This window comes from Podospora pseudocomata, chromosome 7, assembly GCF_035222375.1.
Source record: "Podospora pseudocomata strain CBS 415.72m chromosome 7, whole genome shotgun sequence".
Lineage (NCBI taxonomy): Eukaryota > Fungi > Ascomycota > Sordariomycetes > Sordariales > Podosporaceae > Podospora > Podospora pseudocomata.
The window spans coordinates 1,657,486-1,675,300 of NC_085891.1; the positions used below are offsets into that span (position 1 = coordinate 1,657,486).

The following is a 17,815-nucleotide window of genomic DNA, read 5'->3' on the forward strand; positions in this document are numbered from 1 at the left end:
CAGAAATCGAAAAGAGAAAAGGCTGGGTGGAAGACAGGCGGTTTTGGGAGTACTTACGGTCTTGAGGTCTTTGACCATATCATAACCTAGGACATGACATTACAAATGCCCCTGCCGTGTAAATCTGTCAGAATCCAAAAAAACTGAATACAGCTCAACAGCTCTATCACACCCAAGAGTAAAAAACAACTTTAGCAATCACACCTTCACAAGGGTCACCCAAACGGCACACACATAATATGTTCATACCTAACAAAACGAAGCACATCCCCCCCTTCATCATCTACATGCCTTCCGTTTTCGCTAAGATTATCAAAAAACATAAAAACATTCGCATCTTCCCTCCCCCATCCCAAAGACCCATTTTCTTTGCTTCAATAACAACCATTCATGTGTCTTCTACCCTCTCAAATCCCCATCACGGCCCTCCTGTGGCCCCATTACACTTTCAGCCATGCAACTGCCTTCACCCTTCAGCTCCATCCGATCACTTCTTCACCTCTCAAAAACACCCCTCCTCTGTGGATGCCACCACCGCCGTCGGGTATTCTCCTAAGACTTGACCAGCGGCGGGTTAGAACCCATCGCCGGTTCGGCCAACGGTGGTGCCGGCTCCGTCAAATCCGGGACCTCAACATCTGATCTAGTCCCATCAACAACCACCGCATCCTTCGTGCCGTTACCCTCCACCGAGTTCACCACAGCCTGACTCGACTCCTCCTCAACAGAACCCTCAATTGCCGTCGGTGTAAAGTCCGCTTCCGCTTCTAGTTTAGCAGGGTCACGGCCGTGTCCAAAATTACTGGCCGAGATACCAACCGCGGGCGTGTTTCCTTCAGCAATCTTGGCTTTCGTCTCATTGATAATCTTTTCTGCCTCGCTGAGCTTGCCCGAGGCAGACGCACTGTCCCCCTCGACGCCAATCTCCTTGCTGGATTGCTGGTCAAGAGTGCCCTGCTTGTCAAAGCGGACGATCATACAAGAGAGGTTGTCAGTACTGAAGCGAGCAAGAGCGTGGTCAACAAGTTGTTTCGCTGCCGCGCCGGGGTCCATCGTGCTGCGGACAAGGTCGACAGCCTCTTGATCTGAGGCAACGTCCCACAACTGCAGGATATACGTTAGCATACATGGTACTTGTAGGGCAGGATTAGACCTATAAACTTACCCCATCACAAGCAATAATGATAAACTCATCTTCATTTGGCTGTAAAACAGTCTCCGTAGTGTACGGGTGCCCTGTCACCAACTCCTTCATGTATGTGTCGCCCAACGCCCGAGTGACAGCAAGGACACCGTTCACGCGGTTGTTCAATATGAGGCCACCTGCTGCCGAGATGCGCTTGCCCTCATGCTCATCACTGCCCTTGTGGTCATAGGATAGCCGCATAGCCTTGCCCGCCCGACAGAGAACGATACGGGCGTCGCCGACGTTGGCGGTATAGAGAACACGCTGCCTCTTGGAAGCATCTTTTAACCTTGCATGCGCAGCTTCAGGGGCCGCTAATGACGGGGCGCTCTCCCCAGTCTTCGCCTCCTCCGCGGCCTTTGCCAACGCAGGTGCAATGGCCTGAGAACCAGTCACCGAGGCGTTGCTCGGGACCCGGTCTTCCCAACGAAGCACAGCGATGGCGGCGGTACAACCGCTGTTCTTGACTGGCAAGTTTGCCAGCTGCTGATCAACAGCAGTGAATGTTTGGTCGAGCAGCTCGGGTATCGGCGAGTTTGGATTCTTTTTGATGATGTCTTCGAGGATAAGATGAAGCTTCTTTCCGCACCAGTCGGCAGCAAACGTGCCGGCATGCCCGTCGAAAATCGCAAAGTACCCATTGTCCGTCTCTACCATGTCGCTGCCACCAGCCTCATCGGCATCGCCCGAGGACTTTGACGACTTGGATTCTGTACCGAGAGCCGGGGCTGGCGTACAGAGAAAGTTGTACAGGAATGCATGGGTGTCCTCCATCGTCCGCCTGCATCTCTTGTTGCGATCCTCCCAAACACCGACTTTGAAGGTAGATCGAGGGCCGGGGAGCGACGAGCCGGCGGCGTTGTTGTGCTGGCCCTGGGGCACGGCGAGTGCTTGATCTTTCTTGCCTAACTCTTCCAGAAGAGCCTGGTCCGTATTCTTAGAGTTAGCACCCGCATCGCTGTTGCTGCCCTTCCCAGACTGAGTGAAGAGAGTATTCTTCGCCTGGGCTATGAGGTTGCTGGCTTTGGCGCTCACCCCGCTGCTCCGGCGCTTCTTCTGCTCAGCCGAGCTGCCCGCGCTGGGAGGACTGCCATTGCCACTCCGCCTCTCGCCGCTCGCAGCCTGTTCGGTGGATTTGGTAGGCGATGGTGTAGCGCGGCCGGCGTCGTCCTTGTCCGGGGAAGGAGACTTGCTGCCAGCCTTGCTGCTCGAGTCCGCGATGCCGCTGTCTGACTTGGAACTGCCAAACATCCTCAGCAGGCCTCCCTGGGAGAGACTGCGTAGTTTGCTGCCTGCCAGATTGGATGTTTTAACGAAATAGGGGGCTTGAAAGGAGATGGCCCCAGACGTGATCGAGGGATTCAACCGGGAGCAGCGGAACTCGGTGCGCTTCGGTGTATGGACTTGGAAATAGGCGCTTGCGTGGCGGTGGTGGTGAAGATGTGCGATTTGATCCAATGGGCCACGAGGTGAGACAAGATGGCAGTGATGGGCCAGAAGACAGGAGGGACAGGAAGATCGTTGGTGGGTTGGTGCCTGGGTTGTCTGAGGGGTCTTGTGATGGGAGGTGTCCTTGGATGATGTAATGGCCGCCCAAAGCTGCGGCGGCTGTTCTGGGTAGGTGCAGATGGCAAGGACTGCGGGAGTTGTGGGAAAGTGTGGAATCAGTTGGAGACGACGAGAGAATCCGGTACGGTACGGTACGGTATGATGCTGTGTCTGACAGCGGGTCAACTCTCAGGAGGCCAGGCCGGTGTCGATCTGCCCGACTGTGAGGTTTTGTCACGCCTGTCTCTGCGGCCCGTGGTTGTGTCGGTGGGTGTTGCTTGCAGGCGTAGCTGGGCGTCAGCGGCACGAAAGTGGGGTGATGGGAATCGATAGGCTGGGCACTAACGACCCTTGTCTCCCAAGGTTGCCAAGATGTCAGGGTTGTTGGACAAGGCAGCCCGTGAGGTTCTTGGGCTACTTTGATGTTTTGACGATGTTCAGGTATAGGTAGGCAATAGATGGGTGGTAGCAGAAGCTGTCAAATGTGTCTTCAAGGCTGTTTTCAATCATTGCAACTAGGAAGCAGTGGTGGGGTGTACGCTGATGTAATGTTACATGCACCCCAGATGAGCGTGAACAAAGAACCGAGCTCTTGGGGACACCCATAGTAAACCCATAGATCATCTAAACTACCACTTCATAGTCCTGCTCCCAAAAATGTACATGCCTATACTTGTCATAAATCATCCGCCGCTTGGAAAGAATACCAGTGCGCCTTCCAGGTTGTTTAACAGAAAAGCAGAAACAGACGAGCCGGAGGAGGGTTTATATCATTCCCAGCCCCCATTAACGGCCTTGTAAACTTGATGACTGCCCATAGTCAGCCGAACAGTTTCAAGTAGCACTCCAACTCCGTAAGAACCTAAACCCACAAGCCATAACCGGATACAACACCACACCTCCGCAATCATCGTCTGAGACTGTCCAGCCGGGCTTGTAGGTCGTCGTCCCCGGGATCTGCTCCGCCGCCTCCTCCTCCAACCGCCTGCGCAATCTTGGTCTCCGGCACGGATTGGGACTGGAGACCTGAAGGTGTTTCGCCGAGCTATAATTTGAATTCAATCAGCACGCCAGAAGAAAAGTCTTGGCAGCCACTGGTACTTACTGCCTGGCTCAAGTCTACACCAATCTCCTCCAAGACCTGTTCCACAATCTCATCACCCTCCTCTTCAGCACCGACGTCCATGGCGTCATCAATAGCATCGTCCATCATCTCTTGCCTTTGCTCCATGATGTCGTTCTCCCGCTCAAACTCCATGGCGATTCGCTGGAGAGAGGGAAGGTTCATAGTACGGTTCATGCTCCCAAGTGCCATCGTAGCACCCTTCATCGCCTGCATCATCTGCTCGTTCGTGCGGTAGGTCTGGAGACGGAGGGAGATCTTTTGCAGCTGGCTCTTCATGCCGTAGAACTTGTCAATGTATCGTCTGGTGCGAACCAAATCCTTTGCTTGAATCTTGCAAGCACCCATCTGGCCCTTCTGGGCGCTCTGGCGAATCTGGGCGACGAGAGCCTTCTCCTGCTTCTCCAGCTTGACGCGCTGCTGGTCCAATTCCCTGATCGCCTTGTCGAGGAGTCGCTGGTTCTTGCGCAGACGCTCGGCCGGCGTCATGCGCTTGCCGAAAGCCCATTCTAGGATCTTGAGATGGTCAGTCCTGACTATGCTGAGGTGTAGTGGGGCGGTGCGGGAGACTCACATTCATCTTGCCGGCTGTGATTCTCGAATGTGTGCAGAATTAGGTGTTGAGGGACGATATGCCGGCAGACCTGCTGGGCCGAGGACGTGTGTAGTTGAGTCAATGAAAAAACCAAGAGCAGGCTGCGCCGAAGTTGGTGGTGGTCTTGGTTGTCTTGGAGATGCGCTATCAGTCAAGGCAACGGCCTGTAATCCAGCCGCGGACGCGCAAGCCACTCTGAGGTTTTGAGCCACACCACGCTAAACACGGACGCTGACAGCTTACAGGGAAGCAAACCCACAGTGACCTCATCCAAACCCAGCCTTTGCCCCGCAAATTGCATGTGTTCATGACCCCAGGACAAGGTCATGGGAGTCTGTATCTCAAGAGGAAGTGCAGCGATAATGCAAGGTGGACTCATTTTGGTCAGAATATGGGATAGTGAATACTGTTAGAGTATATCTAGCTTATTTCTGCTCTTCAGACCCTTTGTTCACCTGTTAGCCCGCGCGGAGCAGTATCATGATCTTAAAGTATAGAGCTCCATATGAAAGAAACGCCCTATCGGTGCTATCAGAAAATGGAATGCTCGGAAGGGCAACAGCCAATCAGAATGTGCCTTTCCTTGCGACGAACGGGAGATTTGCCGCTCCGCTAAAAATCATGCGGACGACGGGGAGCCATGATGAAAAATGTCAACCGAACAATTGCCCGACCTGCCATAGCCTATGGAAGTACCCAAACCTTCGTTATGAATTTTGACTAGACTGTCCTGCACACCATCTCCCCTCCACCCTCCCGATACGTGGCACGCTGTCACCATGAGCCAAGAGTACTTTTCGCCAAAGGGCAAGGGTGTCCGGCGGCCCAACGACAATGCCACTCCCGATGCCGATGCTCATCATGAGCCGAGTGACGCCGACTCAAATTACGACCGCCCCGCGCGCGCTTCGACCGCGCCCTCGTACATGACTGTAGGAAACGGTTCTTCGGCAAACGCTGCACGACTTCAAGCCATGCTGGAACAAGACTCTGGATACGGCGGCAGCATCGCCGGTGACGACGTCAACTCGTCGCTTTTCAACCCGGCGTCTTCGGGTTGGGACAATGTGATTCACGAAGACCGGCCAATGCGTGGCGGCCATAGCAACGAAGCCGACCGCTCCGCTCAGGCCAGCGCCGTCCATCAGCTCTGGTACAATCAGCACCGAAACACCCTCGGCCGGGCCATCAGCACCGTCGTCGAGCTCTTGAGCGACCTGCAACGCTTCAACGAGACATGGCCTGCCCACTACCCCTCAGTCCAGCGGGCTGCCCTCGATTCCCCCTCCCACCTGTCATCGAGACCCGGTTTTCACCAGGCATACTCGACCGCCGGTGATCTGGCAAATGGACCGCAGTTTAACGCTGCTCAGCCGCCCCTCCGGCGAGCTATGACCTCCGTCGAGGACGCCGCCGCCGCCGCCGAGTCCAGCCGAGCCGCCGAGACCAGAACCGTCGCCGAGCCCCGTCTTGTGTCGCCTCAGATAGCCCAGGAATTTTCCGTCTTGAAGTTGGATTTGAAGCTTGGTTCCCTCCACCAGACGGAACTGGTACACTCGCTGGAGAAGAGCTCGGTTGCTGCGTTGCTGGACGGGAAGATTCAGTCCAGTATCAGACATCTACAGGCTCTTCGGGAGCGTATCGAGGACACCTCCAGCAAGGTCTTGGTCACGGGTGATTTGAACGCTGGCAAATCGACATTCTGCAACGCCCTTTTGCGACGAAAGGTTCTCCCCGAAGATCAGCAGCCATGCACGAGCATTTTCTGCGAGGTACTGGATGCGAGGGAAAACTGCGGCATTGAGGAGGTTCACGCTGTACACAGGGATGCTGTTTACAACCGTCACGATGAGGCTACCTACGATGTGTATCCTCTGAAGGACCTCGAGAGAATTGTGATCGACAACACCGTGTACATGCAGTGCAAGGTATATGTCAAGGACGCCAGGTCGATCGATGAATCTTTGCTGAATAACGGTGTGGTTGACATCGCCCTTATCGACGCCCCCGGTCTCAATATGGATACCACCAAGACTACAGCTATTTTTGCACGACAGGAGGAGATTGATGTTGTGGTGTTTGTGGTCTCGGCCATGAACCACTTCACCCAAACGGGTACTGAGTTCATTCGAGCGGCCGCCGCTGAGAAGGCCTATCTGTTCGTCGTGGTCAACCATTTCGACAATATCAGGGACAAGGACCGGTGCCAGAAGCAAATTCTCACCCAAATCCGCGGTCTCAGCCCCGCGACATACAAGGAAGCCGGTGAGCTCGTGCACTTCGTCTCCAGTTCCGCCATCCCAGTAGCACCAAACCCCCCCGGAGGCCCCGGCGGCGGTGGTGGTTCAGGAAGCTCCAGCGGCGGCGGGTTCGGCGATGACCCGGGTGATAATGACCCCAAGGGCAAGGGCAAAGACAAGGAGATGGCCAGAGACTTTTCTGCCCTCGAGCAGTCTTTGCGTAGATTTGTGCTGGAGAAGCGCGCTCGCTCCAAGTTGGCTCCTGCCAAGACATATCTCACCAACATTTTGAACGACGTCAACGTTCTCGCCACTGTCAACACCGAAGTTGCCCAGGCGGAATACGACCGTGTGAACTCGGAGCTGCAGGCGCTGGAGCCCCAGCTTGAGGCTGGCAAGAGGGCCAGGGCAGAGATCAGCGAGCAGGTTGACCGGACCATCGAGGACACTTGCCAGGAGGTCTACGACTACTCTCGCACGACCATCAACTCGGCCATCAACCACGCCGGCGATGATAACCTGGGAATTGAGTACCCCGGTCTCTTCAGCGCCTTCCAGTATGCCGATGATCTCAAGGCTGCCATGCTTTCCCACATTGCCGCCTCGGTCGTCCACTGCGAGGAGAACGCCAGAAAGAAGACGGTTGCTGGTGTCGAGTCGATCAAGAAGCTGGGTATCAAGCATCTGGGGGATGAGTACCAGAACCTCAACTTCAAGTCGGAGGTCATGTTCCAGGGCCGGAAGGATGCTTTGGCTCGCCAGGTGGACATTTCTACCGAGTTTGCGGACTTTGTCGACTTTTCGACGCTGATGCAGAGGGAGGAGAAGGCCGGCATGGCGCTCACGGTGGCGGGTGTGGTTGGTACAACTGTTATCAGTGGGTACAGCCAGGTGAACCTCGCTTTTAGAGCGGCTCAGATTTTGGGGAGTGAGAACTTGAGGAAGTTGATTATTCCGGGTGTTATTGCTGGTGGTGAGTTTTTTCTTTTCTCTCGTGTGACCATTATCAATAAGCTGACATTTTCCACAGCTGCTGCTCTGGCGTTTTATGTCCTCTCTCAGATCCCTCACTCCCTTCCTGCCCGCCTCAGCCAAAAGATTGCCACGCAGCTTGAGGCGATGGATTATGTTCATCAGAACAGCAGCCGGATTTCGGGGAAGGTGAGGAAGGTGTTGCTCATTCCGGCGAATAACCTCAGGGTTGGGCTGCAAAAGTCGGTGGAGCAATTGGGCGCGAGGAGGGATGAGACGGTCAAGGTGAGGAAGGAGAGCAGTGATGCGTTGAGGTATTTTGGGAATCTGGTGCAGAGGAGTGCGCATCAGAGGCAGGTGGTGGAGGGTGTGGATTTGGATGGGCATCCGCCGGGTATGGCGGGGCATCCGGGGTATTGAGGGGGAGTTATATAGTATGATTGATTGTTGCACATGATGAAGATGGGGCGTTATTTGGCTTGGGGGGCTGGAGGGAAGGGGGAAGGTTGGAAAATTGGAGAGGTCCTGAGATGCATACGTGAAAACAGCGAACTGATGGGAGGAGAGAAGGGGGGTGAGGGGGGTATGAGTTATATCACAAGAACCTGAGTTATTTTTCTACGCTCTCTTTTTTTTTTTTTTTTTGTGGATGAGGATCTCCTAGATGATGGCTTTCTTTTGTTGAGTGTGTGTGATGGTTTGTGGATCGGGGGAGAGAAAAATGTCGAGGTTGTGTAGGCAGGCAGGCAGGCAGGCAGGCAGGTAGAACAAAACAATCAAATAAGGCCCTCTCCAATTCGATTATTCTCCAGTTCAACAACTGAAGCTTCCCTTTGGTAAACAAACACACAGCCCTTGTGAGTAATACAATGCTTTTCTTTCCTACTAAACAAACATCGGAACTCTGGAGTCGACAAAACACAAAAAGCTCGCTCACATCCACACTTTATTGGATTGTGGTGCCCGGCGCCGAAAACTCCCAGAGGCTTACCACTTGGCCATTTGGCACAGAGTGTGCTGCTGTCCTTGTTGGTTGGTAGTTGCTGGAAGAAATACAAATACCGTGGTTGTGTTGCTCCTTCCTGTTGTCGTCGACAATAAGGAAGCAAGGTGAGACTTTGGATGATGAACTGGGTGGGTGGTGTCTTTCCCTGTTGTCAAACACAAAACCCGTCAATACAGGGTACCTACTTTAAATGTTTGTACATTTCTCTCATTTCACAGATACATCTATCTACCCTACCCTATCTTACACACTCTCTCCTCACTTGCCCACCCATTTAATTCCTCCCCAACTTCCAACTAGCAATAATATCCTGTATCTGCTCCCACCCAATCACCTCCTGCCTCCCACTCCCATGTTGACTCGCCTCCTGCAACACCACCGTCGGCGCCCCTGACCCCCCGCCCGGGTTGTTCACCAACCCACCAAGCACCTGCTTCGCCACCCTCCTCAGGTCCTTCGGCGTCAACCGGTTGATCTGGCGCGTCATCTCCCTCACTGGGATCTTCCTCCCGTGAACCTGCACCTGTCTTCCCAAATCTTCCAGCTCAACCATCCTGCTCTCCAGGTTCATCAGCAAGCTCGACCGGAGCTGGTTCTTGGCCCGGTTGACCTCTACCTCTCCAAGGCCCGTGTACCCCGAGTCGTGGGTGAGAGCCTGGAGCTCGCGGCACATGACGTGGAGCATGGGGATGGTGCGACCTGGATAACATGAGGCTGCGATGCCGAAGAGACCAGAGTCCTTGTAGGAGTGGTTGAAGGCTATGCAGGACTCTACCCAGCCGTGTTGGTTGAGGACGTTGGTGTACAGACGAGAGTACATGCCCTTTCCTGGGCCGCCGGCGGAGAAGGAGCCGCCGCCGCCAAGAAGGGTTTGAAGAGTGGCCAAGGCAAAAATATCTGGAGAGGAGATGGGAAGGCCTTCGAAGCAGAGGTGGATATGGGAAAATGTGGGGAGATTGGGGTTGATTGGTGGGGGCTGAGTTGGGAGGGTGAGGAAGCCGCCGGTATAGGTAGCTGGACGGTTGAGGTCGGCTTCGGTGATGGGGGTGACTACTGGGCGAAGGATTGAGGATGGGGAAGATGACTGTTGTGGGGCGAGGTTCTTGAGAATCTTGCCAAACAGGCCGGAGGGTTGTTCGGGTTCTGGGGATGTTGGTGGTGTTGAGGCAGCTGAGGAGGCCTCGCTTGATGAGTCGGTGGGAGTGGTTGGTTCTGATACAACCGGTCTTGAACGCTCCATATCACCAAAGTATTTCTGTGCAAGCTCAACGGCCTCGGCGTGAGGAACACCGGCAAAGGCCACTACCATGCGGTCTGGTTGGTAGAAGGCGTCCCTGTAGGCCTGGATAACGTCCTTGTTGATAACGCTCAGCCTCTCCTGAGGGCAGAGCAAGGGGTTCCCTAATGTGTTGTCCTTGAAAGCAGCTGTATGAACCAACTCTGGCAAGATCAGCTCCGGTTTGGACCAAATCTCTCCCACTTCGTACTCGGCCGTCTCGAGTTGTTGAGCAATTTCCTCGTCGGTCAATCGGGGGTTTCGGATCGTGTCGGCCAACAGTTCCACGGTGGTAGGAATGGCAGAGTTGAAGGTTGCTGCTTGGTACATCATGGATTCTCTGGAAGAAGCGCATTGGATATTGCCGCCCAGTTGCTCTACTGTCTCCAACATCTCGTCCGCTGATCGTGATCTTGTCGACTTGAAGGCTAGCCTGTCCATGATGTGACTGGCTCCCCGGAGGGAGTCGTTCTCGTATCGTGACCCGGCATCGATGTAGACCCCCACTCCCGAGAAGGCATCGGGCAAATCCTCAGAGGCGACTCGAATTCCATTTGGTAGCGTGGTGATCTTGTCGGTTTCTGTTGGGTCCTGCAACCGAGGGATATGTTAGCCATATATTGCTGGCCTGACTCTGTCATTGCTCTTCATCTCATCTCACTCTTGTTGCACGTTTATTAGCCTTTGCCTCCCGATGTGCCCTTTCGTATTTCAAGACATGTTCAGTGGCATAGCGCCTTGGGCCGACAGGCGAGTAACTCGGCCTCGCGGGGTGCCATGGCAGATGTGTCTGGTTCAACAGCCTCGTGGGCCGGCAGGATCTAAACATGACTGCGGCGAGTGGTCCGGCAGCAGCAGACCAGGTGACAATCCGGCTTGCGCGAGGCTGAAATATCAAATGCGATCTTCCTGAGGGGGTTGCGCAACTCAACAAGCACCCACCAAGGCAGATCCATCCATGATGTTCTTGAGCTTATCGATAAGAAATTCGCAGCAGCACTATGGGTGTGCCTTACGTAAGGCTGCGACTACCCTGCACCATCACCAGCCTGCAGCTGGCCAAGCACACACACACAGCCAGCAACACAGTGCGCATGGCCCAGCCAAGTGATGTAAAAAGCAGGGTTGATCAAATCATGCGCCGCGCAGAGCAGAGACAAAGCTGCAACGGCTGACCTCGACACCGACTCCTACGACAGACAGAATCTTGGCTGTTCGACTTCGTGAGGGGACACGACAGGAAGGACGGAAAAATAAACACTGGGATATCAGAAAACCTGGAAGTAAGGTAATTATCCCAGATATTTCTGGAACACTGAGCTACTACTAGACTGTAAGAGTTTCCCATCGGTCCTGCGGGTGTGGCGGCCTGGCCGACCGAAGCGGTTGAACCATACATGGCTGCTGCTGACCTTTCTGCCCTATCAGTCGCGCCTAGGGGAAGCCTAGGCTCTGAACGCCCCCCTCAGCAAAACCCCAAATCTCCCAACCACTAAACCGCGACGTGCTTGTTACGATACCCACCGCAAATTTCACCCCCTTTGACAACGTCTTCCATCTCGCCTCGTTTTTCTGCCTCCATGTAAACCTCGGTGCGCTCTTTGACTTTGCTCAATGTTTACACAACCTGTAGCCTCGCCCACATCCCCGGGGGCTCCGGTATCACCTGGTCCAGTCTCGCCCACAAGGACCAGTCGCCTGAGAGGCCTGAGTTACTTTCGTAATTACACCCAGAACCACCTCCTGTCCCGCGAGCACAGCGCCCACGCCCATGCCCACGCCCACACCAACCAGAGCCACCAACAACACCACCAGGCAAACTCCCCGACTCACAATCCATCCTTGAACTCTCCAGCACTCCCCTCTCCCGGCCTGCCTATCCCCCCTCCCACGTCAGAAGCCAGCAGCCATTTTAATCATAATAACATCACCAACGCTACTACCAACCACACCCACGGCCACCCCTCGCACACAAGTCGGTCCAATCCCTTCTTGCAGCCCGCCCCGACACTAGCCCAACCCCTCGTCCTCCCACCCTCCACCGCATCGCCGACCTCCTCCGGCCTTTTCCCCGGCGATCCTTTGAATTCTGCCCTCACCGAAAGATCTGGAGGAGTTGGAGGACTTGCCCCTCCCGCCAACACCACCATCATGACCCGGGCTCGTTCCGCCACCGTGGGGGATGCCGTCTTGTCGCCCGACCCAGGAAGCTCGAGCGCCGACATCCTCCCCTCGATCCGATTCAGCGCCTTTCACGACACCCGTGCTACTCGCCCGTCCCTCAAGTTCCCCACCATCTCGCGTACGCTCCCAACTGGCAATGAAGTAATCCGCGTAGGCAGATACTCGGAAAGAGACAACCAGCCCAATATCCCCAGCAACATGCCTTCTGCGGCGCCCGTAGGGTTCAAGAGCAAGGTTGTGAGTCGACGGCACTGCGAGTTCTGGTACGAGGATGGCAAATGGTACATCAAGGACGTTAAGAGTAGTTCTGGCACCTTTCTCAACCACATCCGTCTCAGTCCCCCCGGCACCGAGTCGAAGCCATTTGCGGTGAACGATGGTGATATTGTGCAGCTGGGTATTGACTTCAAGGGCGGGGAGGAAATGATCTTTCGCTGCGTCAAAATGAGGCTTGAACTAAACCGCGGGTGGCAGAATAAACTTAACGCCTTCAAGTAAGTCTCCTCGTACATGTACACCCAGAAATCTGGGCGCCACCCGCTCGAATACTGGCTTCATGTACTGACACTCTGATGCTAGCCTAACCTCACACAAACGCCTTCGAAACATGACGGCTGGCTCGGCCCAAGACTCTTCAGCTCAGTCTTACACCCAGGACTGCTCAATATGTCTGAATAGCATCGCGGTAAGTCTTGGTACCCTGGGCGGACTCCACTTGGTTAGCCAACAAGGTTCTAACTCTGTTGCAGCCATGCCAATCCTTATTCGTCGCTCCATGTTCCCACACATGGCATTTCAAATGCATCCGAGCCCTGCTCAACTCCCCATCCTACCCCATTTTTATCTGTCCCAACTGCCGCGCAGCCGCCGACCTTGAGGCCGAAGTAGAAGACCCCGAAGAATGGGAGCAGCTGGATTCGGACGAAGGGGCCAAGTCCAACCCTGAAGGGACCTTACTAGCCCCCGCTACCAGCGAAGCCCAACCACGAAAGTCTAGGGAGTCTGTCCGGGCCACCCGACAAGCTACCCTGATTGCGCCGCAGCAACCACCTCTTCCAATCCCTGTTCCAGTAATACAAAGCGAAAGTGAACCAGATGTGGTGATGGTGGATGTTCCAGCACAGCAGCAACAGCAACAGGCACCTCCCGTTGCAGAAATCACACTCATCGACACACGAGAGCCAACAACGAGCACAAATGCAAGCCGCCCACCATTTCAACATGCCCAGTCAAGTCCCGTGCCCATTCATCATGCGTCTGGGCACAGGACACCATCTCCTACGGGTCCGTTAATCGCCGGTAACAACGAGGGGCCGATCACGCCGAGGAATGATGCCGGGCCATGGGTCTTTGACGGAAGTGGGCTGAGGCAGAGGGCGGACGGGGGAGGAGCAACGGCTCAGGGTGCGCTACCTGCCACTGACACTGCGAGCTTCGAGCGTGTGATGCAGAGTACTAATGAATTTTCTAGGTTGAATGAGCACATCGCGAGTCAGCAGCAGCAACCAAGTTCACCACGGGTTCTGCCGTCATTAAGAGATTAAGTGGTGTTGCGTTTTGGGGGAGTTCGTTGGAGTTTGGTGTCTCTACTACTCACCGCTACTACATATACTTGCTGACGGAAACGAAGGCATGACAGCAGGAATGGGGTGTTGATTCAGTATAAAGCGTGTATCTCTCTTTTTTCTTGTTGTCTGTGAAGAGGACAAGAGAGGGAGAAGGAAGGACAGAGAGGGAAACATTGCGAGTGTTTTTTTTTGTTTTATCTTTTTATGTTTTTTTATGTTTTTTTTATGTTTTTGCAATTTGGGCATTAAGAACGGAGTTTTCATATCAATATCTTTTTTTTCTGATTGGAGTGGGAAGGGAGGGGGGAAACATTGCAACATTGCAACACAACACACACAGCAGAAGGAATGGGAGGGGGAGGAAGGTGGAAATCTTTGCTTTTTTCTTGGATGGGAATGGAAACGGATAATTGACTTTTGGTTTTGGTTTTTTCTCTCTCACACTCACACACACTCGCAGTCATCAAGTCCCTCCTCTTGTTTTGCTGCTTTTTTGTTTTCATTGCGGTTGTGTTGTTGATGTTTTTTGCTCTAGGATATATTATTCATCGCTGAAGAACTGTTGAATATTTGTTGTTATATCCCTCCTCTCCCCCCCTTTCTACTGCTTCATTGCTGTGTGTACTGGGTGTTCGATGCAAGGCAGCTAAAGGGAGTTGATTGACTAGGTAGGCACGAAACGAAAAAGCAGAGCGGTTTGCATCGAGTACCTAGCATTGATATTCTTTCTGCGTCTGTTTTTCTAGAAAGGAAACAGGGGTTTGGGGAGTACGGGTTGTGGTTTGTGGGATGGAAAAACATGGGCGAGGAAACTTAACAGAAAACCCGAAAACTAACATAAGTATCTCGAGAGGAGGACGACTGAAGGGTGACCAGGCGGGTTCTTGCAAAGAGGGGCCTATTTTCATAGAGCAGTAGCTTCTTGGAATTTCTACAAAAAGCCTTCACTTTCTAAGTCTTGACACAACGAAAACAACATTTCCTCCTACGGGGTATTCAAATACTCAAATCTAACCCCTTATCCTTTACCTCCCCCTCCCACCAAAAACCTGCCCTCCAACCCGCTCAATCTCCCTCCCCTCGTTCGTCCCCCGTCCCGCCGCCTCCAGCAACCTCAACCACGCGTCCCCATCCTTCAACTTGACCGCCTCCTCCGCCGCCCTGACCCTCATCCCGCACTTCTCATACATGGTAATCGTAGCTCCCTGCTCCAACCCCGTGCACTTTGGCACAAAAACCGCCGCCAGCCTGGGGTTGCCCGCCTGGAGGCACTGGTTGAAGAACGGCTCCCACCCAATCGGGCTCTTTCGCTGTTTAGAAATCTCCTCAATCTCGTTCCAGTCTCTTTTTGCTACCAGGGCCTGAAGTCTATTGTTACCCTGGTGTTAGTATCTGCAGATGAACAGCGGAAAAAGAGGGGAGAAACACATACCTAACCCACCACGCCACCCTCTCCGGCACTTTGAACTCCCCCTGTATCTTCTTCGCCCTGCCACTGTACCCCAACCGGTAGAGCTTAAACATTGTCTGGTTTACGCTCAAGCCCGTAAAGTTATCACCCAGGTCACGGTCGAACCCCTCTTGCATTCTCAGCAGCAAATTCGCTTCCCTCACCGCACCGATCTCGAATACGTTCTCCTTGGGGTTATCAGCCAGCAACTTCGCCGCCAAGGCCAACTTATCACCCGCGGTCCTGCTCTCCGGTTGACGTAGCGCCTCCCTCACAAACACCGCCGCGCCGTCGATACGACGATCATCTTGATAGTAGAGGTCTTTCAGCATGGCTGTGTCCTCGTGGCCGTCACCGTCTCCCTCGTGAGCAGCTGCTTCAACCAGGGCGGTGGCGGTAGGGCGGGAGTTGATCACGCGGAAAAACGACGCGAGGGGGAGTTTGCGGCGGAGTTGGTGGAGGACAAAGTAGATGAGGTCTGTGTCGCCTGATTCGATTGCTTTGTCTAGGGCGAGCTCGTCTTCTTCCATGGAGAGAAGTAGAGGGACTTGTCTACCTGCTCGGGGCTCGTGGTTAAGCAGTTCGGTAGCTAGACGACCCCTTCCCTCTTCGTAGGCGGCTCTGGCGATGGCTTCGAACGAGATGCCCGGTTTGCCGGAGAGCTTTTCGACTATTTTGCGGCAGGCGGTGTCGTCGTCTTCAGAGCCGAGGCGGACTTTGGCTGACGCCCAGTGGACGTAGATTTTGTCGGTGGGAAGGCGGAGGTAGGATGCTATGCGGAGAGCGAGAAGGTATTCATGGCGGTTGAGGAGACGGGTGATGAGTCCCGAGGGCGAGAGGCGTTGATATTGTTCGTAGGACAAGGGGAGGCCGATTTTGTAGTTGCGTACAGCATTGAGAACGCGGAGGGTCTCGCACATGTCGACAAAGTCGTCGCTGTTGTAGATATCAAGAACGGATTTGCCAAAGGAAGCGGCTTTGAGGAGTTGCTTTTGCCAATGATCACTGAATTCTTGACCGGCAGCGTTGACGCATTTGTCCACTGCTTCGACAAGGTGAGGACGTATGAGCTGGACGTTGTCGTCGGCCTTTGGGGACTGCATTTCGAGCTGCTCGACGGCATCTAGGAGGATGGATGCCGGCGAGTCTGAGCCCAGTTTGAACACCTCTTCCGTGTCCTCTGGCACTTTTTGAAGGAAATCACATCTATCATTGGCAATGATCCTTACACCATCATAGTCTGTCATTCATTAGCATACGATGAGGGCTGATCTTTAAGGCTACTCACCAGGTAACAGATGGACACGGCCACTGTCGTAATAGAACTTGGCCGATGACCCATATGGACCAACGAGATGGACCTCGTCTTCCCAAGCGATGACAACAGCGTCTTTACCACACCACTCGACGTATTTTGGTGGGATCTTGGATTTGGAGTCATGCTCGCTCAGGTTCTCCTCAAAAGTGCTGTTGATAACGTATACTCTGCCGGCCTTGGTGTATAAGGCGACAAACTTTCCGTTTGACGATACAGTGATATGAGTGAAGGGCCCTTGATCCAGGCCTCGATCTTCACAAGCTGCGGCATCGGAAACATAGATAGTTTGGCCAATGCTCAACAGCACTTCGACAGACCGAGAGTTGGTATATGACGGCGGTATAAGACTCCACGAGTGAACCTCTCCCTCGGGAGGTGGTGCAAGAAGCTTCGGCCGAGGCTCGCTATATGATGAGACTGAGACGAGAGAGTTGTTGTTCAACAGCGCAACCAGCCCATGGGCATAGAATCGACATGACTTGACACCCGAATCCTCAGCACCATTTCCCAGAGAGAACTGTGTAAACTCTCCCTGTAAATCAAAGTAACATCTCACAGTACCGTCGGCGGTGACGACCAGCAACTTCTCATCCTCAGACCAGCCAAGGCCCTTGATAGAGCCGCTGTCCCATGGAATAGAGAGTATGGGCTCACCCCCAGCGCAGCTGTAAATGTCGATGCTTGGTTTGGATGTTCTTGTGGGCTGGTAAGCTACCAGTTTGCCTTCATCACGATATAAAGCTGTCGGGTGTCAACATCAATGAACGGAAACCGGGGAAACGCGGGTTGCATCCACACTCACCTATAGCACCGCTATAAGGTGCACCAGCGACGATGTAGTTGTCAAGGTCCAGATCCTGATCAAAAACCTGGGTATACAGCTGAACCTTGCGGTAAAAAGACGGGCCAAGCTGTTCCCAGCCTGCAGTTGGATGAGCGACGTCCATCTTTTATCATCTCCCCATATTTGGTCTCTGTGGATGTTGTTTGGTGATGGATAGTGCGGATATCCCAGCAGCTCACTGAAGCTAGGGGAGCTCACCGGCCGTGACGCCGCCAGCCCGCCCGCCCAGGCTCTAACTGTGAGCTGGCCCGGCTGAACCCAAAATCCACACTGTGCGCCTCCTGCCGTTTGGACAAATGAGGCAACCCCAACCCCCAAGCTTGACAAATCCCCTGTCACAATGGCGGGGTTCCAGCTGTAAAGCTCACCAGCTCACGTCGTTTAACTCTCACTACATTGTTGCCCGACTTTAAACTCTCGGGCATCTTGCTTTCCGTTGCTTTAAACTTGTTTCTCTTCATTCTTGTCTTTGTCGGGTAATACTTCCTTCCATCTATCATCCCAT

At 53.9% G+C, this 17,815-nt stretch overlaps 6 protein-coding genes across 6 annotated transcripts; 2 read left to right on the forward strand and 4 right to left on the reverse strand.

Moving 5' to 3' along the window:
- Positions 1–158: 158 nt before the first annotated feature.
- MgPP2CL-1 (mgpp2cl-1, protein phosphatase 2C-like protein 1) lies at positions 159–2,437 on the reverse strand (the record flags this gene model as incomplete). Its single annotated transcript, XM_062893482.1, has 2 exons — positions 159–1,104; positions 1,166–2,437. The coding sequence occupies 2 exons, from the start codon at positions 2,435–2,437 to the stop codon at positions 553–555; spliced, it is 1,824 nt and encodes a 607-aa protein (XP_062739296.1). The 3' UTR covers positions 159–552.
- A 1,204-nt stretch (positions 2,438–3,641) lies between these two features.
- Positions 3,642–4,836, reverse strand: DID4 (ESCRT-III subunit protein did4; the record flags this gene model as incomplete). Its single annotated transcript, XM_062893483.1, is given in 4 exon segments — positions 3,642–3,779; positions 3,840–4,373; positions 4,432–4,683; positions 4,691–4,836. Coding segments are annotated over 3 exon segments (678 nt in total). The 5' UTR covers positions 4,438–4,683; positions 4,691–4,836.
- FZO1 (mitofusin) lies at positions 4,816–8,478 on the forward strand. The gene is made up of 2 exons (XM_062893484.1): positions 4,816–7,665; positions 7,723–8,478. Exons 1-2 carry the CDS (start codon positions 5,232–5,234, stop codon positions 8,082–8,084), a joined length of 2,796 nt encoding a protein of 931 aa, XP_062739298.1. The 5' UTR covers positions 4,816–5,231; the 3' UTR covers positions 8,085–8,478.
- A 335-nt stretch (positions 8,479–8,813) lies between these two features.
- MAS2 (Mitochondrial-processing peptidase subunit alpha) lies at positions 8,814–11,822 on the reverse strand. Its single transcript, XM_062893485.1, has 2 exons — positions 10,608–11,822; positions 8,814–10,537 (listed from the first exon to the last, which is right to left on the reverse strand). Exons 1-2 carry the CDS (start codon positions 10,773–10,775, stop codon positions 8,945–8,947), a joined length of 1,761 nt encoding a protein of 586 aa, XP_062739299.1. The 5' UTR covers positions 10,776–11,822; the 3' UTR covers positions 8,814–8,944.
- Positions 11,105–13,766, forward strand: QC762_706420 (uncharacterized protein; the record flags this gene model as incomplete). The annotated part of the gene is made up of 4 exons (XM_062893486.1): positions 11,105–12,624; positions 12,710–12,815; positions 12,880–13,534; positions 13,633–13,766. The coding sequence occupies exons 1-4, from the start codon at positions 11,561–11,563 to the stop codon at positions 13,764–13,766; spliced, it is 1,959 nt and encodes a 652-aa protein (XP_062739300.1). The 5' UTR covers positions 11,105–11,560.
- Positions 13,767–14,723: 957 nt separating this feature from the next.
- vps16 (Vacuolar protein sorting-associated protein 16) lies at positions 14,724–17,514 on the reverse strand (the record flags this gene model as incomplete). The annotated part of the gene is made up of 4 exons (XM_062893487.1): positions 17,269–17,514; positions 16,437–17,207; positions 15,131–16,388; positions 14,724–15,066 (listed from the first exon to the last, which is right to left on the reverse strand). The coding sequence occupies exons 1-4, from the start codon at positions 17,411–17,413 to the stop codon at positions 14,724–14,726; spliced, it is 2,517 nt and encodes an 838-aa protein (XP_062739301.1). The 5' UTR covers positions 17,414–17,514.
- Between the last annotated feature and the right edge of the window lie 301 nt (positions 17,515–17,815).